Below are 26,062 nucleotides of genomic sequence, written 5' to 3' on the forward strand. Positions count from 1 at the left end.
GCTCTCAACTATTATTTTGTCAATTATTTTGTTTATTCCATCATTGTAATCCATATATTTGGTCAATACGTACCTTCAGAATATAAGCCCTATTTATTGTGCACGTTCAACAAATAGATGACGCATTGCATGTGATATTATAAACTTCATTTACTATTCAAAACCTTCTTCATATTTGTATTTGCATCTGCATTTTCTACACATTTGGTTTGGAATATATTGTGAGGTAAATATAACAAAAACGGGAATGCTTAGAGGGGGAACTGCTGCTTGTATTCGGCCTGGAACTAACTTAAACGGAATTGATGTAAAGCTCGAAAAATTTATAAAAAAGCACAAAACTCAGTTCATATGATCGAAAAATTAGATAACAGGCCACTTGCTCTCCAAAATGTGGTTCATAAGAAACAACCACATTCTGTCCATTTACATAAATCCTCTGACAGGCAAACGGTTTCATGTTGCTTTGTATTTTTTCACAATGAATAGTCTTATATTCATGATTTACAATGGTCACAATATCAGCACAGAGCGATGTCTCAGAGCGCTGTACAGGATATGCTGTAAAGTTTGCGTTTTGTGACCTACCTTGGAACATGGTTTGTACAGCAATGTCCCACACACAGGAGTAGAGGGAATGACGAATTTTGTGGTCGATCGGAAACTCGAAGCATAAACTCGCTTAACTTTTGAACCGTTCCACAGTATAATGATGCACGTTTCTTCACAGATGTAAAGTCAATTCACTTTACGGTGTAATCTGTGAAGCGCTTTGAGACACCAAGAAGACGTGAAAAGCGCTATGTCAAATGCAAGGATTATTAAAATATTATTATTATCCAGCAGCACAGGCACAGAGGACATCTCTGTTAAACATATGTTCAGAACTCAAGACTGCTAACAAGGCAGCACTTCCTCATCACTGGGTGTCAGTCGAGGCAATATCAGTTTGTAGTCCGATATATACACCATTAAATGCCATTCAGACATTCTGTCCAAAACCCAGTTCCACATTGTGTTTGGGCTTCAACCCACAGTATTCGGAATCGGGAGCGGGAGAGAGAGCTACAAACTCAACCAGGCTGAAAGTGTCAACACATAATCATCTTTCCTTGAAGTATGACTGGAACCTATTGCGGACAGAAATTATGGACAGAAAGAAGGCAAACTATATTTGTCGCTCAGGGTAAATCATGTTACAAAGATCACTTGCGGAGTGGAGAGGCAAATGTTCTCTGGGATGTGATGCTAGAGAGTATGAGCAGATAGCCTGAAAGCTATCCAAAACCCAAAACAATAATAAATTGGTCATTTTCTATCTACGACTGTTTGTGGGACATTGCTGTGCGCAATTGGCTGCCGCGTTCGCCCACAAATATACAGTCAATTCACGTTACAGTGTGTTCTGTGAAGCGCTTTGGGACATCCTCCCGATGTGTAAAGCGCTATATCAAATGCAAGGATTATTATTATTATTATTTATTAAAGCCCAATGGTGAGATGGGCAGGGTAGGGCAGGAGACACTAAACAGGCAAGAGAGGAATCATATCATTTCGTAGGTTGTAAGGAGTAGGCAATTGTTGGTTGTGGCAAAAGCTCAGAGGGCTTTGAAGTTAAGGACTAGGCTACGATCAGCCGGTTCCTGGTGACTATCAACATCAGGGGATGTGATGGTAGCGTTGATCACCCGGTGGCTATGATCAGTCCACTTAAAACATGGACAATTGTGCTTGCATAAAAGGATTTCTTCAATAATGGTTGCAATCGGTTTCAACCCATTCTGCAGCCGTTTCCCCCAGAACCTTTTATAATTCAGTTCCAGATATTGAAGAACTGATCTCTGATCAGGAAATGTGAATTGGTCTCAGCCATGTTTTCATGTTGGGGATGCAACGTCATAAATCCTGTCTGGGTAATATCTACGATAATCTCTTTTTGTTGAAGAATACAGTATTTGGCGTGAATTGTTTGAAGTTAGTAGATTGCTTAACACACCATTCCTACACCTTTGTGACAAAAGTAAAACTATTTGGTTCTCTTAATTTGCTCTTACATCTACAACCTCAGCGGCGTTCCTCAAAGTTTCTAACGTAATAATCTGTGTCAATGCATCTGGACGAAATGAAAATTATTTCAGATATCGCCTTAGTTTAATTAATTGGCTTGAAATAGTATGTGAAAGTTTCCTCCATTGCAGATTAAAAGTTGATCTTTCTTCTTCAAATACAGAAAGATCTGCTTCCCCTGTGGTCAACCGAGGTATTGCAGGCTGCAGCCTGGCTTCCTTATCTGATTGTAATGTTCTCAAATGCTGACAACACAGCAGGGCTCTGAAGTGTCGATTTAACCGTATATTACTCAAAACAAAAAAAAGTTCTGGATAGGTAAAGCTCAAAGTACAAACATGTTGCTTTATGTGAAGTTATCCAAATAGTTACAGTATATTCTACTGTTTGTATGGTATACTCTGTGGAGCAACTTGTGATGTCCCGAAGATGTGATAATGCGCTATATCAAATCCATGCAATATTATTATTATAATAGTAATAATCCTTGCATTTGATATAGCGCTTTTCACGTCGGGAGGACGTCCCGAAGCGCTTCAAGGAACACACTGTAAAGTGAATTGACTATATTTTTGTGGGCGAACGCGGCAGCCAATTGTGCACAGCAATGTCCCACAAACAGTCGTAGATTGAAAATGATCAATTTATTATTGTTGTGGTTTTGGAGGGATTATTATTAGGCTCTAGGTGGAGTAAGGAGACTTGCAGAAGATTTCCCCCTGTCTGGAATTGAACTCAGATCTCTCGCTTGCAAAGCAAGTGCTTTAACCACTGAGCTACAGTACTCAGTGATAATGCACTGTATCATATCCAAGCAATATTACTATTACAGCTGGACCAGGCCTGTTATACAGAGACCATGCTTAATATTCAGAAACCATTGACCTTCACTTGAGTAATGAATTCAACTTATTGCCCACACTGACAAATGAAGGTGAAAGGTGTTTTGGCAAATATTATCAATCCATTTGCAAAGCTCACGTTAACGTATAGAATGATATCTTAATCAGCGTCACTGCTTCGTTATTATTGTTCGTGTAGGTCGTGGAAAATGTTAATACATCCCAGGCTAATGAGTGAATGTTACAAATTAAGTCATGTTTACTTGTAACAAGTATCGAGGGCCATGTGAGAGCAACGTTAAACTAATTTGAGTAAATATTATAACCATTCGTACTAATTTGTTAATGCGCCTTTGATCGGCAGAGGAGGCCTAATATGTGTGATCAAGTATTTGTTGCACTTACTCAGATGAGTTAGCACTGGTGGGTAGACATGTGGGGTGTAAACCCGACACACACGTGAGCACATTTGCTTCTGAGGTTTAAATCCCACAGAGCTGTGATCCACAGTGTTTGAGAAGCCTGTAATTATAGCATAGAAATGCTCGTGTATATACTGTTTGCTGTTACATATTTGTTCTTTGCTGTTACATTTTGGGCAACATTTGACATAATTCTAACTGCAATAATAGTGGGTTTAGATAAGTGGACCTAATGTGTTATTTCGCCGTTATTTACTTCAAACGCACAGCCATGTCCTCTTGCAAAGCGCACGAAAGTTTGTGGTGTCGTGCGTGTCGAATACAATCTTATTTATCTCTCTGCATGATCTGCCTCAGCAGCTTCCGCTGCCAGTAGTCTTCGTCCACCAACCTCCCCTCCGACCTCCACTGCTCCAACCCGCTATCCCCCGTCTCTTTTTCTCTCTCTTTCACACACAAAAACACAGCTGATTTAAAGCAGGAAACAATCATATCGGCCTGCAGTACAAATGTATTAATTAGGCGGGGTATTATTTCAATTTCCACATCCACATCCGTCACCAAAGCACCAGAAAATCCATGTTAATGCTAATATAATCTGTCGCTTTGCCGTTCGCTGCACACACACACTCACAAACATACACACAGGTTTTATGGTAGGAAACAAGCAGCAGCTCAGATGTTATCTGACAGCAGTTTCAACTTTAACGCTTTAAAACCAATGTGGCATCACAGAGCCTTAGCAATGTATAGCTCAGAAGAAAGTCATTCAACATGTGTGTGACCAAATGATATTACACTTATTGACATGAGGTAATTCTGTTTGGCAGAGATTTCGGGTATGAAGACAACTCAGATGTCAGCACATTGGCCTCTGAGGATTAAATCCCATAGTGACTTGTTCCTACAGTGTTTGAGAGACCTGTAATTACAGCACTGAAACGCTCAGGAATCATCTGTTTGGTGTTACATAGTATATTGTTTGCTGTTACAATTACTGGTGTCATTGTTCACAATTCTAATATTAACAATATTTACATAACTTGATCTGATGTGTTAAATTGGCCGTTATTTGCTTCGACTTCACATCCAGGTCCCGCTGCAAAGCACCAGGAAGTCTGTGGTGCAGCTCGTGTCGACTAAAATGATTTTTATCTCTCTGTATGATCTGCCTCTGCAGATTCCGCTGCCAGTCCTCCTCGTCAACATCAACCTACCACCCCCACCACCACTCAACACCCCCCAATGCCCCCCGTCTCTCTCTCTCTCTCTCTCTCTCTCTCGCTCTCACACATACATACATAAACACACATACACATATTCAAAGACAGTGGACTTAATGAAAGAATAATACCGGTTGCTGAGATGTTATCGGGATCAGTTGCAAATGTAAATCTTCAGTCCTCAAAGATGTATCACAGTATCTTAGAAATTATAGCACAGAAGAAAAACATTTGTTGAATGTGTCTTTGGAAATAAAACGTGGCTTAGTCTAATTCACCTGCTTATCAGTGTACCACTTGGGATTAGTTCCAATTCACAAAGGAGAGACCAGATTAAAGTGAGTTTATTTCAGAGAGTGGGAAATGAAATAATATTTAAAACAATAAACTATATTAACCCTGAACTGGACAACCGCACAGCAGCACAGACATTGGAGCGCAGAGCCTCAGGAGAACACGTGTATCCAGGGCAGGGCTCAGGCATTGGAACTCAGAGCCTCAGGAGGACATGGGTATCCAGGACAGAGACATTGGAGCTCAGAGACTGTGGAGCTGATGGACATTCAGGGCAGACTCAATAACGGTTTAGACAAGAGGTGTTGGAGGTTACAAAGACAAAGTTACAGTAATCGTTTGAGTACAGAGATGATAACGGTGAAATTCAGCAGCTTCTATATTGGGAGATTTTGTGTTTCAACCAATGATAAACAGCGGCTTCGTTCAATGGAGCCAAGCGGCGAGACACTGATAACACGTCCGAGTCACTACACGAAGAGGACAGGGTGTCATCGGCCAAAATCTGATGAACCAATGGTTAGTAAAGCAGAAATAGAAAAGGAGAGACGCGAGGAGCTCTAAACAACGGCGACTGAAAGAGAGAGAAAAAAAGACCAGCCTCTCCAGCCCTGAGCCCCTCCAGCCCTGACCCTCTCCAGCCCTGAGCCTCACCATCCCTGAGCCTCTCCAGCCCTGAGCCTCTGCAGCCCTAAGCCACTCCAGCACTCAGCTTCTCCAGCTCTGAGCCTCACTTGCCCTTAGCCTCTGTAGCCCTGAGCATCTCTGGCACCCAGTCTGTCCTGCCCAGTGTCTCAGGAGGCCTGAATGCCAGCAGCAGCCCTCGTTTCTTGTGAAGCTTCTTTGCTCAGGAACGGCTCATCTCTGAGACATAATTTGAGTGTTGGATCACTTGGCGCTCTATCTGTTTCTCTCTCTCTCTCTCTCTCTCTCTGGTAACAACAACCGTAAACACACAACAAATGATTCCACAATCTTATGTGTTATACTGTGAAACCACTTATATTGCTGCAGAAGATGCTGCAGGAGTTTTGCTTAGAAACATTCTAAAAAAAACATTGTTTGTTGTTGATGAGAATATAACTTTTGGTTCATGTGGGCTTCACATCGGTGCAGGTCGCCTGTAGTTGCTCGGTTGATGTGCAGGATGTGATTATATTCTGTGAGGCATCTGTATTCATGGCCTAGATATGGTTGCGTTCCGAGTGCCACTGTTTGTGTTTGTCTATGTCTGTATTTTTATACCTGATGTGTAACTGTCTTTTCACGTTGCGGCATATGTTTATATAATGTGTGTGTGTGTGCTTGTGAATGTGTGTGTATGCATTTGTGTATGTGTGCGGGAGTTTGGTGTCGTTGTACATGGTGTGTTGCTAGTTTTAGTGTAGTGTAAATATCCGCTGCAGTGTTTCAATCCTCTGTAAGTTTGTGCTGTAACCACTCTGAGTGGCAGCTACTGAACTGTGGAGCCTGATGTGATTGACTCGCTCCCATCTCCGCATTTGGAGCAAGAGTTTCACATTCAATAGGAAACCGATAATAATCTCGGAGGCATTTTGATTTGCTGGGAAACCCTTAAAGTTCTTTTTACACTGAACATCTTGTCGGCTGCATTTTGTATCTGTTCACATCGTGTAACAGATTATCACCCAGACAGTAAAATAGTAAGACTACATTCTGTGGAATCTGCACTCATAATTATGACTGGTTTATACAAGGCACAGGGAGAAGGTGGCAGAGTCACTGTGTGTGTCAGACATTTACACTGAGAATGCAGTCAGGATGACTGAAACCTTGACCTGTCCCTTCACTGGGGAGAGGTCTCTGCCGCTGGTGATCAGACACAGAGGCTGAGAAGATTCCACAATAAACTCACAGACTCTCACTGTGTCGCTGCTCAGGCGCCGCGCCCACCATTAGGAGGTGTTTCTCATTGTCCTTATTTATGTATAAAATATATCTGTGTACGTCAACTTATGGTCCAAAGCTTTTATTTAAATTAAAAGTTTTATTCATGTGCTGATGCCTAAGCTTGTCTCGATTTTTAAACAGGAGCCAGAGTCATCTCAACCCCTCCTTCTAGAGTGATGGCCTACAGTGTGATCATTCACAAGGTCAACATTGATCACTTTCCTTTCAATACCCGAAAGAGGAAGGAGAGATTATATATAACCATTCAAACTTTATTTAAAAAATGATCAAGTAAGAGAATGAATGATTGTGCTAACGTAATTAATTTTAATTTAAACTGTATTTCTGATCACATTTTGTACAAGGCTTTGAGCAAGTTTCTCTTAAACCAACACACACCTGCATTACGATTTAAGAACATCAGAATTTCTTCGGCTGAAAAAGACCATGGTCCTTCAAGTTCGCCTTCCACCATCCGGAGAGACGCTTCAAATGCCTTGTACCAAACCATATACTGTGTCCCGAGATATTGTTTTCTTGCAGAAACCTATCTCAACTGATCCTGAAATAAAGCACTTTTTTCCTCACGGTCTCGCTATGCAAACTGTTCCACAAGTTTACTCCTCTTGCACTGAAGTAATGTTCCAGAAGATTTCTTCTGAATTTACGCTCCTTCATCGCACGCCGTGTCCTCTGGTTCCACGGTTCAGTACAAGATAAAACCGCTTTTCATATTCCTCATTATACCACCATTAGCTGCTACTTTCTGCCCCCAAAATATTCAGTCAATTCACTTGGTCGTGTATTCTGTGAAGCGCTTTGAGACGTCTCAATTAAATGATCAGGCGCTATAACATTGGTTCGTGTTATTACATGCAATGCAATGTAAAATGATGGAAATGTATAGATTGCAAAGTGTGTGGATCAAATTGTGCGTCCATCTCACATCAAGAACACAAGAGAGATGTTGGGGCTGCACATTGATCCACATCCCCCCCTCACATACCCCAGTGTCTGTAATCCCGCTGGACACATACAATGCACAAATGTTTGATGGCCCATCTCAACTCATGAGCCACATTTCCGCCATTGGTCTCTCAGGAACCACGATCAAAGAGAAAAGACGGGCAATTATATCCATATACGGTAATATCACCGCTCATTGGTGAATCTTGTCAGGCGAATGCTTCATTTTATACCTATCAACAATCTATTGGTTATATGGACAGAGACATTGGTTTGGGGTGAGCTGTTGACCGGTGCTGGAGGGTCAAGACTGTAGTGGTTGACAGCGCTCGCTTGATGTCCCTCACATTACTATCACACTGTCCAGTTGTGATGCTGCGGTCACTGGTCATCTACCTTCTTCTCCATATTCTGACATGTAAGTTAATGGTTTCTGACATATCTTCAACATAATCAAACTATGTGTTATTATTAAAAATTAAGGAAGGTGATTAATCTCTGTTAGTACTGACTAGTTTACACAGTGATCCTATGATAGAATCAAGTTATATTTACTGAATTGCAATTTGTTATATGGCGTTTCATGCTGTTGATAAATTTTAAAGTAAAAAAAAGGGAATCAGGCAAAAGAAAATTTAATTTTTGATCAAAACATGAGAAATATTTGAATGACCATTTTCCGAATCACTCACGAATAAAAAAAGTCTGAAAAATGGATTGCTGTGTAAATACATAAACCATTTGTGACATTGTGAAAACTGTTTTAAATATTGAATTCAACGCGTTGGAAGCGATTACCTGTGAGTCCTGGAGCAATGTGAATATTTGGTCAGTGTTGTAATTCTAAGCAGATTATGTGTCATGTGAATTTTACAATTTTGTGATGGTTTTAGATAATGCATTAAATAATATTCTGGCTTGGTTGCTGGTGTGTTTTAATTTACAGTTCAAATACGAGCAGTTTATCAGCAATAACTAATATGTATTGAGTTGAATTCCCTTCTGTTGGTGGAGACCACAGTGGCACTTGAATTAAAGTTAAATATTTGAAAGGATTATGAAAAAGATTTCTATTAAGCTTCTTTGATTGAAAGTTACTTGCATATTACCGGCATGTGAAGGAAGGTTTCAACACAAATATTGCCTTTCCGCATAGGGTCCTCTGGCTTTTTATCAGAGGGGAAAGAGGCAGAGAGTTGAGGGGGAAAGAGGCAGCGAGTCGTGGGGACTGGGGGAAGGAGTTCCCGAGCGCAGAGACTGAATGGCTGAATCTATTCCTATCTTCAGTTCAGTATTTTACTTTCTTTATTGACTCAAAAGAAAAGGATTGACTGTTGTTGTCCAATAACTACAATTGACAGTGAGGACCTGACGCGGAGGGACTCGGTCCTGTTACAGTGAAGCTGTTTCTGGTACAATATCTCCTGTTCAGTATCAGCGCTGCTGTGAGCAATGAAAAGACACTTCTTTAGTGAAACACGGAGACTGATAAATGCAGGGATTTAACATGTAGTTTTAATTTAAATTTTTTTCCAAATAATATTGATTGTATCATCATAAAATGAAAGCTGAAGTTTTTCAATACATCGGCAAATAAGCAATCAGTAAAAGTAAATTAATTTACGTAAATAAATGAAGAAACATTGAGATAAACACATCAGTAAGTGTCCCATTCCAGTCCCCGTGTTGTAAACACCGACTGAAGCTTCCCGTCCTGCGCCGCTGCTATTGACGGTAATCGATCTGGAGGATTGGATCATCACAGACTGAGAGCATTAACTAAGCGACAGCCGAGGGCAGTTCCCTGAGAAAAACATACATTAAATCAGTAACATAGGGACCATCATCTACAGAACCATAGCCAGAGCACCGCCGCCCTGTGTGTGTGTCTCTGTGTCTCTGTCCTCACTGTAACTGCAGCTGAGATACAATACCGCAGGTTTACAGGACAGTGTCGGGGAATGGCTTCAGCGCTCTGACCCTCAGCGGCTTTGATGTTTATATTGAACACAAACATGACGAGGAGTAAAAAGGAAAATAAATATAAATAATAAGTGAACACATGCAGGAGAAGCATATTCAACACTCTACCTGCCCCCTTGTTGCAAATGTACTAAACAATATTTCTTCACGTCCAGTATTGGTTATAATAATAATAATACAGTTGTGTGTTCGGGTGAGTTAAATAACAAAAATTCTTGCATTTGTTGTTGTGACTGATCATGTCTTCAAGACAACTCAGAGAGTTTCACATGATGCAGCGTCAAGTAAATTGACTTTAAAGAGAATTGCAGCATCTAATTGTGCACAGCCGTGTCCAACACAGACTTGGATTGAGTAATCATATTATTATTATTATTATTATTTGACTAATGCCCTCTCAGCCTGACTCCCCAGCTCTTCCCTACACAAGCTGCAGCCCAGCCAGATCCTGCAGCTCTTGTCCTCTCCAGCACCAGCCATGGCAGTCTGTCAGCGCTGCCTCACATGGCTATTTGGAGAGGACAGGACCCACAGGGGTCCGGGTGGTCTGTAGCTTGTGTTGGGAAGAGCTGTACAGAGCAAACTTCTCCAGGGCTAAAGTATCCTCAATTGGATCTGCTGGTGGATTTGGAGCCAGAACAAGATTGAATGTATTTTCTTCCTGGAGTTTAAGTCCCTGCGTGGCCTCATTCCACTGAACATCAGCCACAGCCCCACGGCCTGACTGCTCCCTCGGCAGCTCAATTCCCCACCACCTGCTCACCAGTGTTCAGCTGTTCAGGCCCCGCTGTCTGCCATCCCCTCCCGCAGCCTCTCCCCCAACACATTGGCTCTTTTTAACCCGCCTTAAATGTTCCCTTTCCACCCGACTCTGGTCATCCTTCTCTCCTCCTTCCTCAGTTCCCCCACCGCGGCTCCCGCTCCCTTCCCGCTGTGTCAGGCGGTTTGTGACGTTATCTCACTGTGAAAGCCGCTGTAAAATTGTCAAATTATTGTTCTTTCTGCAGATTAATGAAAATATAGGAAATAACAGAACAAACGCATGGATTATATTGGCGATCTGTTCATGTTTTAAACATATTATCAATAAAATATTACTGTCCTACCTGTAAAATAAATTAGCATTACATTGTTTTGTCTTATATATATATATAAATATATATATATGGTTGTATTGAATTAAAATGTGAGGATTGTTTCAGATGAATTAGTCAGTGAATTTATTGCAGATAGTCAAGTGCTTAAACAATGTATGTGCTGTGATGGTATCCAAATACATTCACGTCAAATGTAAAGGTAATTTGCAGATTAATCATCATATAGTGTAAGAAGGCCCTAAACCATCCGACGGCAGCAAATCAAAGTATGTTTTTTATTCATTTCAAATCTTTCAATGTAGTGCTTCAATCGGATTTTCCATGCCAATCGAGGGGCATCTCATTAATTTAGGTATAAAGGTTCTCCACAAAACTTTCACTGTTTGGAAATATTTAGTTTGAATTGAGGTCATATTCTTAATATACATGGTTTTGTGACTTGAGAAATCTGAAGGTGGATGTTAAGAACATAATTTATCATTGAGATTGTGAAGTCAGTGTAAAGGAAAGTATGAACATCTGCTGTTTCATCTAATGTTACGCAGGTGTTGGCAAGTTACAATCTTTCACATCTTTGTCAGTGCGACTTTTAATGCATGTGAACACCAATAACTATAGGCTCGGCAATGGCTTCTCAAGGTTTCAGATATTCATGAACATTGTGTATTTTAAAAGTAGTTTTTATATAATTGAGATTGTAAGCGGTATTGCTCTCAGTTATAGATTAGGTGCATTAGTAATGAAGAATTCAGCTTAATGATACTGATGAAAGTACAGAAATTCCCAAGGACAGTTATTATCTGTCCGCTCCCTACCCTCAGGAGGATCTGGCCTTGTCCACCCCCCCAGCCCGGCCTACCCCACCATCGGCTTTGAGCTCCTTGGCCCACAGCGCCTGGAGATCCCACAGTACCTTCATCTCTCTCCCTCCTTTGCCTCCTTCAAAACACGTCTCCACAGTCTCCTCTTCAACCGCGCATTCCTCCAGACAGCTCCCTCTCCCCTCCCTGCCCTCCATCATCCTGATCCCAACCTCCAGCTCGGGGCCCAATCTTTGAGGTACTCCCGATGTGAAAAAACTTTACAAATGTGATGTTGTGGCTGTGTATTATCGCTGAGTTACATGACTCCACAAATGATCCTTGCATTTGATATTGCGCCTGATCACAACCTTGTGACGCCTCAAAGCGCTTCAAGGAATATACTGTACAGTAAAGTGACGGTGTCATTTGAGGGTGAAACGCGGCAGGAAATGTGCAGTTCAGTATCGCGTAAACAGTCGTGGACCAAAGTTAAGTGACCAAATTAATATTATTGTAAGGAGATTTGACGTAAAACGACAATGTGGGTCTCTGTCTTCCCAACCCCATGACCAGCTCCAGAGCTGGTCTGTCAGCTCAGAGTCCCCGCGATGTGTGGGTGTTTCAGCGCCTTGGGACGTCCTCCCGACGAGAAAGGCGCTCTATAAATGGAATCTTGTTGTTGTTGTTGTTGTTGTGTGTGTTGGGGAGTGCAACAAACACACCACCTCATGACTCGGAGGCGAGAGAGAGAGAGAGAGATAAAGATAGTGAGAGCAAGAGCCGGAAACGCAACCGAAGCCGAAAAATAAAAACTCTGCAGCTGGAACCTTTGTAGCTGTAAATGTATTAGTCAATTTGGATCAAGTCTATTAATTTATTAATCGCATTGTCAAAGATGTGAAAGATTGTAACTTGCGAGCACCAACTTACTGTGAGATTAAACAGCCGAGGTTCCTGTATTCCGTTGCTCTAAGTTCATAAACTTAATGATAAAGCATGTTTTTAACATCCACCATCAAGTAGCACGTCACTGAGACGTCTCAAAGCGCTTCACACAATGTGCTGTAACGTGTAGTGACTGTGACTTTGGTGGGTGGAACTCAACAATAATTTTGCAACAGCAGTGTCCCACAGACCGTCGTGGATTAAGCGACCAAATTCTTATTTTGTAAGATGTGGACGATTGCAACTTGCGAGTTCCTGCTTCTTGTGAGATTACTTTCCTTTGCAATGGCGCCACAAACTTAACGGCAAAGCTTTAACCATCACCGTCAGTGGAGTCCTGTAGCTCAGTGGTTAGAGCACTCGCTTTGCAAGTGAGAGACCTGAGTTCAATTCCAGGCAGAGGGCGAAACCTTGGGCAAGTTTCCTTACTCCACACAGAGCCTAATAATAATCCCTCCAAAACCAAAAACAATAATAAATTGGTCATTTTCAATCCACGACTGTTTGTGGGACAATGCTGTGCGCAATTGGCTGCCGCGTTCTCCCACAAATAAACAGTCAATTCACTTTACAGTGTGATCTGTAAAGCGCTGTGGGCCAAGGAGCTCAAAGCCGATGGTGGGGTAGGCCGCGCGGGGGGTGTGCAGAAGGCCAGAGCCTCCTGAGGGAGGGAGAGGACAGATAATAACTGTCCTTGGGAATTTCTGTACTTTCATCAGTATCATTAAGCTGAATTCTTCATTACTAATGCATCTAATCTATAACTGAGAGCAATACCGCTTACAATCTCAATTATATAAAAACTACTTTTAAAATACACAATGCTCCTGAATATCTGAAACCTTGAGAAGCCATTGCCGAGCCTAAAGTTATTGGTGTTCACATGCATTAAAAGTCGCACAGACAAAGATGTGAAAGATTGTAACTTCCCACCACCTGCAGAATATGAGATGAAACAGCAGATGTTCATACTTTCCTTTACACTGACTTCACAATCTCAATGATAAATTATTTTCTTAACATCCACCTTCAGATTTCTCAAGTCACAAAACCATGTACATTAAGAATAAGACCTCAATTCAAACTAAATATTTCCAAACAGTTAATGTTTTGTGGAGAAACTTTATACCTAAATTAATGAGATGTCCCCTCGAGTGGCATTGAAAATCTGATTCCCTCCCCTCACCCTGACCATTTCCCCCCTGCTCGGGTCATGACCCAACTGTGCAGCGCCTTGGGACGTCCTCCTGACGTGAAAGGCGCTCTATAAATGGAATCTTGTTGTTGTTGTTGTTGTTGTCTTCCCGACGTGAAAAGCGCTATATCAAATGAAAGGATTATTATTATTATTGTTATTATTATCAGTTGCAGTAGTAGTCAAATAAATACATGCAACATATATGCATAATATGTTTTATTACCATTTCTCTAAGACTAATTAGACATTTTATCGCGACTATTTAGTCACACTATATATAATGTGTAAGGCGCGGTCAGGAGGTACCGCCCTCCGAGATAGAAAGCTTTGATCTGATTTCACTAAACATTTTTAACCTTAGTTGAACGTTCAATTTTACCGTGAGCGCAGCGTTGTACAGTGGAAGTAGAACAGACTGAGCTTCACAAATGGGTTACTCTCTGTCTGTCAAAACTAATCTGATGTGGAATGAGATTGAAAAGGTCAAAATGTTTCATCATCCGAACTATACTTCTAAAGCACGTAACTCGCGAAAACATTCTGATTTCAGCTCCTCAAGTCGACAGTCAAGATAAGAAATCAGGTGAGTATTTTTTTTTTGGATAATCTATTTGTCTTCAGCACAAAATTCATCAAATACAATTAAATCAAAACTTTGACAGCACCACCAAACCCAAGACTAGGGCCATCCTCCCGACATAAAAGGTGCGAAATGTACCGCAGATGCAACTTGCTGAATCTTTTATGGATGTCAGGCGACATTGTCTTCCATTAGCAAAACGGATATTGTTTATAATCCTGACACTCACATGACATTCACGTCATGCCCTAACCCTCTTACTTATACCCCTACTCCTCTAGCAGTCCCACCTATCCTTCGGCCTCATCGACAACATCTTGCATTTGTATACCGTACCTCTTGCAGGTTAGCATCTCAGAGCGCCTGGGTCAGCAGGACTCCGACCCAGAGAAAGAGGGAGGTCGAAGTGGAAGCTCTTCCTATGTTATATAAACTTGGAGTCAAGGAGGAGGGATTGAGGAAGAGTGCTGCAGTGTTTCTGTACAAGCTCTGTCCTCCTAAGTGCTCAGAGACGCTACCCCGTGTGATAGGCACTAATATGTATAAGAAGAGAAGAAGTTATTAGTTTTGCTGTGAAGATCTATCCCGCAGTTTCAATACATCTCACGTTGAGTTTGTCCTTGTTATTTTTTCTCTCTTTTACAGTACTGAATTGAGAAGAATATTTCCTCTCTTTGTTCGAATTTTAACCTCATCTTTGCAGGAACACTCAAGGCGATCCGTGTCTTCCATATATCCATTGCAGCTTAAATACGTATTGACTAATGTTTCCTTGAGAAAACAGTGCAAATGGAAGCTAAAGGATTTGCTCCCAGATCCCTCTTTCTCCACGTTATGTAATCCCCTATTTAAACAAACCTAAGTAATACAACTTTAGTAACCTCGGTCTGTGCTTCAAATCGTCTCTTGATTTATACGCTTCTCCACCCTGTTCTCCCATCCAAATATCCACACCTCGATTCCAGTCCACATTTAACTTTCGTCTTGTGTCAATTATTATTGTTCCACATCCCGCTGAGCCTATCAATGTCACCTGAAATGGGAGGACACGTGGAATGTGCAGCAACTTTAACTCTATCATTCTCTGAAAACCATCGTTCAAGTCCCACCATCGATTACATACACTGCCCTGACACAACCCGCACAACTCTTCCAGCGCTACACAGAATTTACTGTAAGGAGCAATGACTGTGTAGGCAAATGCAACAGCTGCAACAAAAACAACTCGGATTGATATAGCGCCCTCAACGCCGGACGGCGACTCAGAGCGCTTCCGATTGAGTACAAATATTATTATTATAATTACGACTATCCTGCGCGACTGGAAATCAATTAGAAAGGCATGTTTTTGGTGATGTTACTTGCAGATCATTTGAGGCTGGTGAATGGCGTCAGCCCGTGTGCCGGGAGAGTGGAGGTCTACCACGATGGACAGTGGGGCACAGTGTTTGGCTATGGCTCTGGTGACGATGGTTGGGATATGTTGGACGCGGCTGTGGTGTGTAAGGAGTTGGGCTGTGGAGCCGCGCTCTCAGCATCAGGAGACGCTCACTTTGGCGAAGGCTCAGGTCCCGTTGTGACATATGACGTTCAGTGCAGAGGGAGTGAGTCTACTCTGAGGGATTGTCAGTCACAGTCCTGGGGTCACGGTTCCTGGTCACACGCCTATGATTCCGGCGTCATCTGCTCAGGTAAATAATTCAGTCTCCCATCAATTTTTCAATCCTCATATTTTCGGTAAACCACAGTTTGAGAAACTCTGATAGAGATTGCATTCCACATGATGTCAGTTTGTCAGTTTTAAATCCGTAGTTTTTTTTGGGGGGGTTCACACCGCCTCCTTCCGCTCCTCACCACCCCCCAACCTCAACCCCGCTACCCCTCGCCCGCCAGCCCTCCTCCGTCGTTCAATGATGATTTTCTTTAACCTCCGTGTTTCTGCACTTTCAATCTGCGACTGTTTGCGGGACATTGCTGTGCGGAATTGGCTGCCGCGTTCGCCCACAAATATACAGTCAACTCACTTTACAGTGCGTCCTGTGAAGCGCTTTAGGACGTCCTGCCGACGTGAAAAGCGCTACATCAAATGCAAGGACTAATATTATTATTATAGGTACGTTCTTTGTATTATAATAACTCATATCAGGTTAAATCTTCCACTACAGAACATTATCCCCCAAAATTAATTGGTGGAAGCAATGCCTGTTCCGGCAGAGTTCAATTGCAGCGCGATTATAAATCAGGAACCATCTGCGATCATTATTGGGATTTGCAGGACGCCGATGTGCTCTGTCGGCAACTGGATTGTGGCTTCGCTTTGTCAACTGGTTCTGGAACACAGTTTGGGAAAGAAACCGGTCTTATCTGGAAAACTAACTTCAATTGTGTCGGTAATGAATTCCGAGTGTCGCACTGTCCTGTATCATTCTGGGAGAAGTTCAGCTGTACACATGACCATGATGTTACTGTTGTATGCTCCGGTGAGTGAAATAACAATTCGTTTGATATAGTGCATTACTAATTGATTACCAGTAAGTCATTCAGACTTCTTCAACGCGCTTCAAATAATGTATCTTCATGAAATCTGACTGCATATTTTGTCGTCGGAAAAGCCAACAACTTAAAAAATAATGGGTCATACACTTTAAAAGTAAAATCTACCTTTTCTCAAATGATACGCTGTCTGTCTAACAGAACCTGATCTATTGTGTGAGTAAGATTTGCGATGAATTATTATTCAGGTGTCAGAGGTGACACCAATCTCCAACTCTAAAAATCAGCACAAACCAAAACTCTTGCTTCTTTGGATTTTCAAGATTAGCCAATTTGCCCCGAGTCCGTAAAAGTATATTAATTTTATTATTGCATACGAGAGCATAGACTCCTGAGACAAAGTGTTTACTCCCAATTCCCATAGAGTAGTCTGGTCCTGATGAAGGACAATCTCTGGTTTTAGACTGTGACGATAATGCTCTTCTGCTACAAATGCAATGATTCTTTACAATATTCTCCTTCTCTTCACGTTTATTTTTCCTCCTGGCACATGTGGTGATTTGTGCACTTTGGCTGGAGGCTGCTGTCATTTTTTGCGTTATTGTCTGTAGATTATGTGTAGCTGTGAACACCAGTAACGTCGTCGTCTGTGAAATGTTCATATAATTTCTACGTTACTATGAATATTTCTGTGTATTTTTGTCGGTATATTATCACATTCGAAATGCCTATTTTTAATTACTAACACGATAAACTTATCTGCAGCTCTTACAGCTTTGAGTGTGTAATTGTGCATTGACAATGCAGGTAAACAGTGGCATTTACGGTTAGAGAGCGGTGGGAGCCGCTGTGATGGGCGAGTGGAGATTTATCATAACGGCACTTGGGGCAGATTGCTGGACGATTCCTGGAATATATCAGATGCCGATGTCATCTGCCGACAGCTCAACTGTGGCTCTGCCATTTCAGTCTACAACTCTTCCCAGTACGGGGAAGGCAGTGGACCTGTGTGGATCAATAATGTTCAGTGTGCGGGAAACGAGACGCACATCTGGAACTGCCCACATTCCACAGTGTCTTCATACTCCGGGAGCAGCAGTGATGTGGGAGTGCTTTGTTCGGGTGAGTGCATTTGACCGATAAATAGAAGCAATAATTGCCAATTTTAATACCAAATTGTTAAATAACTTACAATATGCCTTCCTGTCGGTGATTGTCTGTTACTCCATCGAAGTACAGACGTCCACAATGTCATTGAACTATTCCACACGTAGTGTTGTGAAAGCGCTGCGACAGCAAACCGATATTCAGTTGATAATGAAGGTTCACACACACTCAACACATTGAGTGACAATTAATAATTTGTTGCTGAATAATTTTATAACCAAACGTTGTATTTGTCACCATTGGACACCAGTCGTGTTATGTTATATTGAAACAGATCACATACAGCTCAGGCTGGTGGACGGTGGCAGTTCCTGCTCTGGAACAGTGGAGATTTACCACAACGGAAACTGGAGGAGAGTGCGCGATCAGTTCTGGGATTTAAGCGATGCGAATGTGGTTTGCAGACAGATGGGCTGTGGTCCTGCCATGAGAGCCTATAACTCCCCAGTGTACAGAGAAGGTGAACGGTCCCCATGGCTGAAGGATGTTCACTGTCAAGGAAATGAGACGAATCTTTTGAAGTGCAAACCGTCCAGGCGAAACCAATCAACTGAGAAGATGAGTGATGTTGGAATCCAGTGTTCAAGTGAGTGAATGATTATTAATGATTAAAATTGCAGTACTGGATTTTAACTCGTTGCCGGTTGTTACTCGATTGGCGGAACTTTTCCGCGCGTGAATCAACTCTTCAATAAATACTAAAATAATAATTTGGTCAGTCAAACAAAGACGGTTGTGGGCCACTGATTTGTGTGACAGGCTGCTGCACTTCCTTCAGAAACCTACTGAATTCAATTTACGTTATATTCTGTGAAGCGCTTTGAGACGTGTCAAGCACCAGAAAATGTGTTAAATCAAACGAAATATCTATTATTACTATTGAATTGCAATGTGCATTCGAGTGTCTCCTATTTTGAGATGATATCTCAGCAATGTGCATTGCTATTGCCGGATTTTATTTGACTGAAGGAGATTGGGTAGCCGACTGAAGATCAGCTATAACATTAAACACTCAGTTCAACTTTTCCTCTCATCTCTCCTACATTCCTGTCATCATGATAATACACGGTATCAACGGATGCATGTTATGCAATAAATTAAATTTTGCTTTGGTTCAACAGAAGATGTTCAGATCAGACTGATGGACGGTGGGAGTTCTTGCGCTGGGAGAGTGGAGATTTTCTACAATGGAACCTGGGGGACGGTGTGTGATGACTCCTGGGGATCACTTGAGGCGGATGTTGTGTGTAAACAGCTCGGATGTGGACCTGCTGTTAATGCATCAGCTGCTTCCCCTTGTGGGCCAGCTTCAGGCCCTGTTTGGTTGGATGAGGTCAGATGTTCAGGAAAGGAATCAGCTCTCTGGGAATGTCCCTCTTCTCCATGGGGGCAGCATGACTGTGATCACAAAGAAGATGTGAGCATTGTGTGTACAGGTAAGCGATTAAACACCTTGTCTTTCATCATCATTACTTACTGATAGAGTGTCAGCCTGGCTCTGTTATTAGCAACCTCCCCCTTGAGTCAGAATGTTGTGGGTTCAAACCCCACATGGCTTATTCATGGATAAATCTGGCAATCTGAAGCAGGATGAAATGTGCCGAGGCTGTCACTGGCTGTTTCTGGGACCATAATTATCTCAAAAGTGCTTGGAAGCGGTTTTGGATTTTCTCCTAGTGCCCTGGACAACAATTTTCCTATCGATCATGGTTACTCTATTTGCGGCTTGCGCTGGCACATTGCTTTCGCTGGATCTGTCTGGATAGTCCGTCACCATAGGTACAAAAACAGTGTATTTGAGAGGTTTAGATTCCATATTGTTCTTTATGAGAGAAAAATAGTATTATCAATTAAAGTTCTTTGAAACTTCAAATATAATATTACAAATTATTCCAACATGTTTTCCAGCACCAATAAAAGATTTAGTTAAAAAAAAACTGACTTGCACTAAATTTAAACAATCACAAACTTTAACAAAATCCATCTTTTTGCCGCCAAAGAACACAAGGAGCTGCGGTTGGTAAATGGACAACATTCCTGTGAGGGGAGAGTGGAAGTGTTTTACAATGGGACTTGGGGAACTGTTTGCTCGGACTCCATGAGGCGCAAATATGCTGAGGTGATCTGCAAACAGTTATATTGCGGAGAAGCTGTGGCTGTTGATGATAGTCGTCAATATGACAGAGGATCTGGACCTATTTGGCTGGACGACATAGTGTGTAATTCGCAGGAATCCTTCCTGTGGCAGTGCTCTTCGCCACCTTGGGGAGAACATGACTGCGATCATACAGACGACTTACGTGTAATTTGTTCAGGTAATGAAATGTTCCTCAGCTAATGTTTCTGAGTCAATATTTATTGTATTTCTATTTGAAGTATTTCATTGATAAATGTACGTTTAACGCAGAAGAAGCTCCGAAACAAAATGATCGCGTAAAACAGTGCACTGGGAGTTCACCTGATCAGCAGCTTCATTTGTCAGGTACTGAGTGAAAAATATGAACAGAAGGAAAATGTGCTCTTATCAAAATATTCACAACACAATTTCCAAATTTCCAACGGTATTTCCTGTAATGTGCATCAATTGCATAGAACTAATCCGCGCATTTGGTAACGCGATTTCACGTCTTCTGGACTTCACAGAAAACACGTGAAAGTGTATCGACGGTGTATTTATAGGCGGCAGCAAATTGTGCACAAACAGTTGTGGATCGAGAGACCAAATTATTATAATGATTTATTTTTGAAGGATTATTTACAGGATAATTAAACAGATCCCCTGTAAGTAATGCTTCACGGGAAAAAANTCGCTTGATGACAGTATGGATGAAAACGTATTTTATGTGTGTGAGTGACTGACATGTGAAATGAATACTGTCTATGGATAAGTCTTCCCGACGTGAAAGGCTCCATAAAAATATAACGTTGTTGTTGTTGTTGCTGTCTGATCAGGACAGGAGATGCGGTTGGTTGGAGGAAGCAGCATTTGCTCGGGGAGAGTTGAGATACGGAGCAATAAGACGTGGGGGACGGTGTGTGACGACTCCTGGGATATCCGAGAGGCCGGTGTGGTGTGCGGACAGCTGGACTGCGGCCCGGCCGTGCGGGCTGTGGGACAGGCGGGGTTCGGACAAGGCGCTGGTCAGATATGGCTGGACGAGCTTCACTGTAGAGGAAGCGAATCCTTTCTGTGGGATTGCGTCTCCGCATCCGCGGGTCGCAGCGACTGCGTTCACAAAGAAGACGCCGGTGTGGTTTGCTCCGGTAGGGATCCGATCTCTCAATGTTCATCGTCAAATTTGAGGTTTTTAAAATTTTTCTCAACAAAAGCAGATTAATTCTGACTTCATTTGATGCCAGAAATTGAATGGTTACTGGATTTATGGTGTTTGCGATGTGTTGCAGGTAAACCTCCAAGACCGCCAATCCCAACCGCATCCTTTGGTAAATAACATAAATATTTGACTTCTTGCTAACACATTGCTCAGCTTTCCTAGATATCACCACCAGGTATTGCCATTCATTCGTAAAAAAATGTATTTATCTAAACCAGTATATTTGTCAAGTAACCTTTCAGAAGTTAACACTTGAGAAATGAACAGACTGTACAACTACATTGTAGAAATTAACAGGCGTTTAACTTCAGGAAAAGAGCTGCATCAGTACAATTTTTAAGATAGTTTGGGCATTATTCTGAATAAACTCTGGAACACATTATACACTATGCAATAATTTGCTTCAGATAACGTTCAGTTTAGTGTGATGCATTTTTCTTTATAGTTTCGAAAGTGTGACTACCACATGTTGTACAACAATAAAATAACAAATGTTATGTCCTTAACTTGCAAAGTCCAGCTGATCAACATACCGTTCGTGCTCTGCATCGTCCTTGGAATCCTGTTAGCAGTGGTACTGTTTGCACTGATTGTACAGATGGACAGTAATTCTTCAGGAACAGGTGAGCCTGGAATCTGGTCTCACAGCACTGCCTGGAGCTTCTCTATCAATTCAGATAAAATCCTCTTGACGCACGTGTCAATTTTGTTAATCTTATACTCTTGTCTGTTTTAACTGTCACGATTTCATTGCTATGTTCACATGTATCTCTAAAGTTGCACAAACTGAAACTAAAGACATATACGTTCAAACACGTAGCTCAAAGACAAACACTGATGCATAAAGAAACCCACCAGACACAATTAGGCCTCAACGTAAACTGAACGCAACAACATATTTTTCATAAAGGATACAAAAAAGTATTTAAACTGACACAAAAACGTAGATAACCAAAGGATCACAAATACACAGTTGTATTATCACACCAACACACAGAGCTAAGTAGATATTTGTAGGTACCTAAGGACAAATGCACAGTCATATTTACCAATTGAAACAAACACTTACAAAAACAAGTGCACTGATGAATAATGAGGCAATAGTGACGATGATATATTGATATTTTCAAATAATAATATTAACGTAACATGTTCCAAATATTTACACATCAATTTCAAAATCCACTGTGCAATTTCAGGTTAATATTTTAATATCTGTACATGTCAACTTCCAACAGAGGAAAAATATCCGTCTGTTCGTTTGTATCAAGCAATTTATGAAGAAATTGAGGATCGGCCGATCAGAAGAAGACATTTCGAGGCTGACTCCACTGGTACATACTTTACAATCATGTCTATTGCATCCGCATCATTGTACAAAAAGCATCAACATTAGTATCCCGATTGGTGGCAAATGCAAATGATTGAATGCGCTGTGGATAGGATTTCAAGCTTTTATTCAGAGAACAGAAAAATCCACATCCAGTTGCGTTGTATCAATTTACCCACTTAATAGAGATGAAATCTACTCAATATTTCAATTTGTTCGGTCTTTCAATTTTCAAATATTATCACCGATGATTTCAGCATTACCAATTAAATTAAGTTACATTATTTAATTTATTATACAATAAAATAACGATGAGATATTGGGATTTATTACTCACCAAAATGAATCCTACAGAAATTAATATAAGCGATGCTTATGTGTGTCTGTAGTCCCAGCGAATATCTAAAATAATACCATGTTGTCAAATGTGTAATTTGTAGCCTAAACAGAAGGCAGTATTCAAAAATCATATTAATATTATTTAACCAACATTTGCTCCTGGTATGTTAAAGATATTTTTTGATCACATCTATTTTGAGCGGTTGACCATATTTTCATCCATGAAAGTGATCCACGATTTCGCAAAAAAACTCTAATTTTTGGTACCTTTCTTCGTTTTGATATTGAGACGAATTAGACTCTAAGAACCTCTGTAATTGGACACTAATGACATTATTTGCACAGTTTCAGGATCCAACGATTCTATCAGTAAACTGGAGTACTACACTGGGGAGAGTGTGAATGGATCTAATGCAGAACAAGGAAACGCTGAGGTGTTTCTTCCGAATGGCGATGGTGAGTGAGTGAAATAATTATTGTGTGCGATACAGCCTCTGATCAATTCGACGAGACGTTTCAAAGCACTTCACATATGTTTACTGTGATTTTTAGTGATTGTATATCTCTTGGTGAACTGGAAAGGCAATTTGTGCGCAAAATATGCACAGTAATCAGGAGGAATGTGGGGCAAACCTCCAATATAATAACTATTTCCCTTTTGAGATTTGCAATATTTAAATTCCAGCTAAACATCCAAACGGAGCTCAATGCACTGCACTGCCTTGGAGTGTTATCCAGAGTGTGATCTTAGTCCCCGAGTGGATTACAATCTGAAACTTCCGACCCAGAGGCCAAAGAGCTCCCAATTTATCCAGTTTTCACAGTAAAACAAGCTTTCATCTTCAGATGACGTATCTAAAAAGAAATTGAGTTTAGTTTCAGTCGTTCAGGCACAAGATACATTGAGCCCCACTCTGTCCAAATTTGGGTGGATATGGATAGATAGTTGGGGAAGACAAAATTGCAGAGCGCGGAAGAGTTGGAGTAATTTGGGTCGCTCTTTCAATAGATGGACTGAATGGGCTCCTTCTGTGCTGTATAATATTATGATATCTGCCTCCTTTTCCTATCTGAATGTTTGAGTGCCTAAGACTGACTCCCTGTTAACAGATCATCTTCAGGAAAATTACGACGACGCTGAGAGGGGAACCTTCCAGATGGCGGACCGGGGCCTCCTCCTGGTCACTGACACACACCCTGATGTCCCCGCACTGACCAGTCACACTGTCCAGGAAGCCTCGCTCTGTCAGGGTAAGAGCCGAACTGTCATGTCTTAACCTACCGCCGGAGATATTTAATCAGCAACACATCTGGGAGTGAAAATCATCATCACAGTCGCAATTATCATCAATCTTCCATTCCATACAGAAAGGCAATGGCATAAAGACAACAAGAATTACAATTGTGCAGTGCCTTTCAAGTTAGGACGTCTCGGATAGGCTTCAATGTGTAGTGACTGTATGTGTAGGCGAGTTGGTACGTGTTTGCACCATGGGATTGGTGATAGGGCGGCTGGAGATATTTGGCCTTGTTGTGATAACTAAAATCAGAATAATTACGGGTCGATGTGCAATCTGAAATGGATATTTCTCGGTTTGATGAATTCATCTCCGAGACGCTCTGTAATGCAATAATTGCACATACAGAATGGTGCTCTGTGCAGTGTGAATAACTGCACATACATAATGGTGCTCTGTGCTGTGTGAATAACTGCACATATAAAATGGTGCTGTGACTTACCGATTAACGCAGATTTCCTTGTTTCGACGTCTTGTTAATAACAACCTAAATGCAATGAAGGAAATAATCGTTTACAGCACTATCAGCAATTATTGAAACGCGCGTTTAAAAATTTATAATCTGGTTAAAATTTTACAAGTGAGGAGGAATTCCATCTTGAATGCCCAACCTTTCCAGTTTTTTTAAAATGCTGATTGTAGTGATGGAGGTAAGACACACAATCAGAAATCCAAGATGGTTATCTCCGCAATCGGTATTTTTGCCTCACACACAAACACACAGATACACACGCAGAGACTCACAGACATACACAACATACCTGTGTACACACAGACACAAACGCAGCACATACACGATCATAGACAGACACAGGCGCACACAGACAGACACACACCGAGACACACAACACACAGACACTCACAGACAGATAGGCACACACAGGCAAACACACAGACAACACACATAGACACACAGACTCACATATATACAGACACACAAATGCAGACGCAGACACACACTTACAGACACACAGTGACACCTTTCTGAATGTAATCACTAATAAATGATGGCTCTCTCTGCAGAGGGTGGACATCACACAGACAGTGACCCGCTGTTTCCTGTTGACACCAGTCAGTGTGGTTATGATTATGATGATATTGACTGTGAGAATGACACCGAGAAGAACAGACAACTTCCCATTGGGAATCAAAGGGAATCTCCTGAGCTCTGCACCGTCTGATCGCAACATCCCCATCAAACAGGTGAGTTCATGATTTACAGCATTACTTACATCACAGAAAGCCGCCAATGATTGATATGATCGTCCTGGTGACCTGTGTACGAATAATCACAGTTACAGGTGAATGTAATGGTTACACAACTTGACCAACACCGGTCAGTGATTTCAATCATTCACAATCCTGACTTGAGGCTGATATTAGACAGAATGGCAGTGATCATGTGCAGCCGTCACACATGTATTCACGCCAATTGATGATGGAATTAAAATTAAAAACTTCCTGTCAGAAACTTCACAGTGATGTGATCCATGGTTGGATGCGACTAAAATATTAATTTATATTTACTATTCTAAACTGTTGGAACTATTTTCTTTATTTGACTCAGAGATTATTGTTCCTATACGTTACGCGCAAAACTTTTATTTTATTTTCCTGAATCAAAAATTGATTTCACCTTCTGCTATTTGAGCGTAAAAAGTCCTTCTTCCTTTGTAAATGTGGTATCAAATGGCAGAAACATTAACTAAAACAGTTGGAAACAGTCTCTCAAACAGCAGCCGGTGAATGAAACCCAAGTAACAGCCCCA

The 26,062-nt window shown here is 41.4% G+C and overlaps 1 protein-coding gene across 1 annotated transcript; it reads left to right on the forward strand.

Annotated features, from left to right (window-relative positions):
* The first annotated feature begins 15,685 nt into the window (after positions 1 to 15,685).
* LOC103172010 (antigen WC1.1-like) lies at positions 15,686 to 23,062 on the forward strand. Its single transcript, XM_042346327.1, has 9 exons — positions 15,686 to 16,022; positions 17,632 to 17,946; positions 18,266 to 18,577; positions 19,113 to 19,427; positions 19,992 to 20,306; positions 20,944 to 21,245; positions 21,772 to 21,949; positions 22,565 to 22,660; positions 23,046 to 23,062. Exons 1-9 carry the CDS (start codon positions 15,686 to 15,688, stop codon positions 23,060 to 23,062), a joined length of 2,187 nt encoding a protein of 728 aa, XP_042202261.1.
* The last annotated feature ends 3,000 nt before the right edge of the window (positions 23,063 to 26,062 follow it).

This window comes from Callorhinchus milii, unplaced genomic scaffold (genome assembly GCF_018977255.1).
Source record: "Callorhinchus milii isolate IMCB2004 unplaced genomic scaffold, IMCB_Cmil_1.0 Scaffold618, whole genome shotgun sequence".
NCBI classification, from domain to species: Eukaryota; Metazoa; Chordata; class Chondrichthyes; order Chimaeriformes; family Callorhinchidae; genus Callorhinchus; species Callorhinchus milii.

Bases quoted from the DNA above. Each gene is read 5' to 3' on its own strand.
- LOC103172010 (XM_042346327.1), top strand. From the start codon at position 15,686: ATGTTACTTGCAGATCATTTGAGGCTGGTGAATGGCGTCAGCCCGTGT. The intron at 20,307-20,943 runs GTAATGAAATGT...CTGTCTGATCAG, and splicing joins CTTACGTGTAATTTGTTCAG to GACAGGAGATGCGGTTGGTT. The intron at 21,950-22,564 runs GTGAGCCTGGAA...AACTTCCAACAG, and splicing joins CAGTAATTCTTCAGGAACAG to AGGAAAAATATCCGTCTGTT.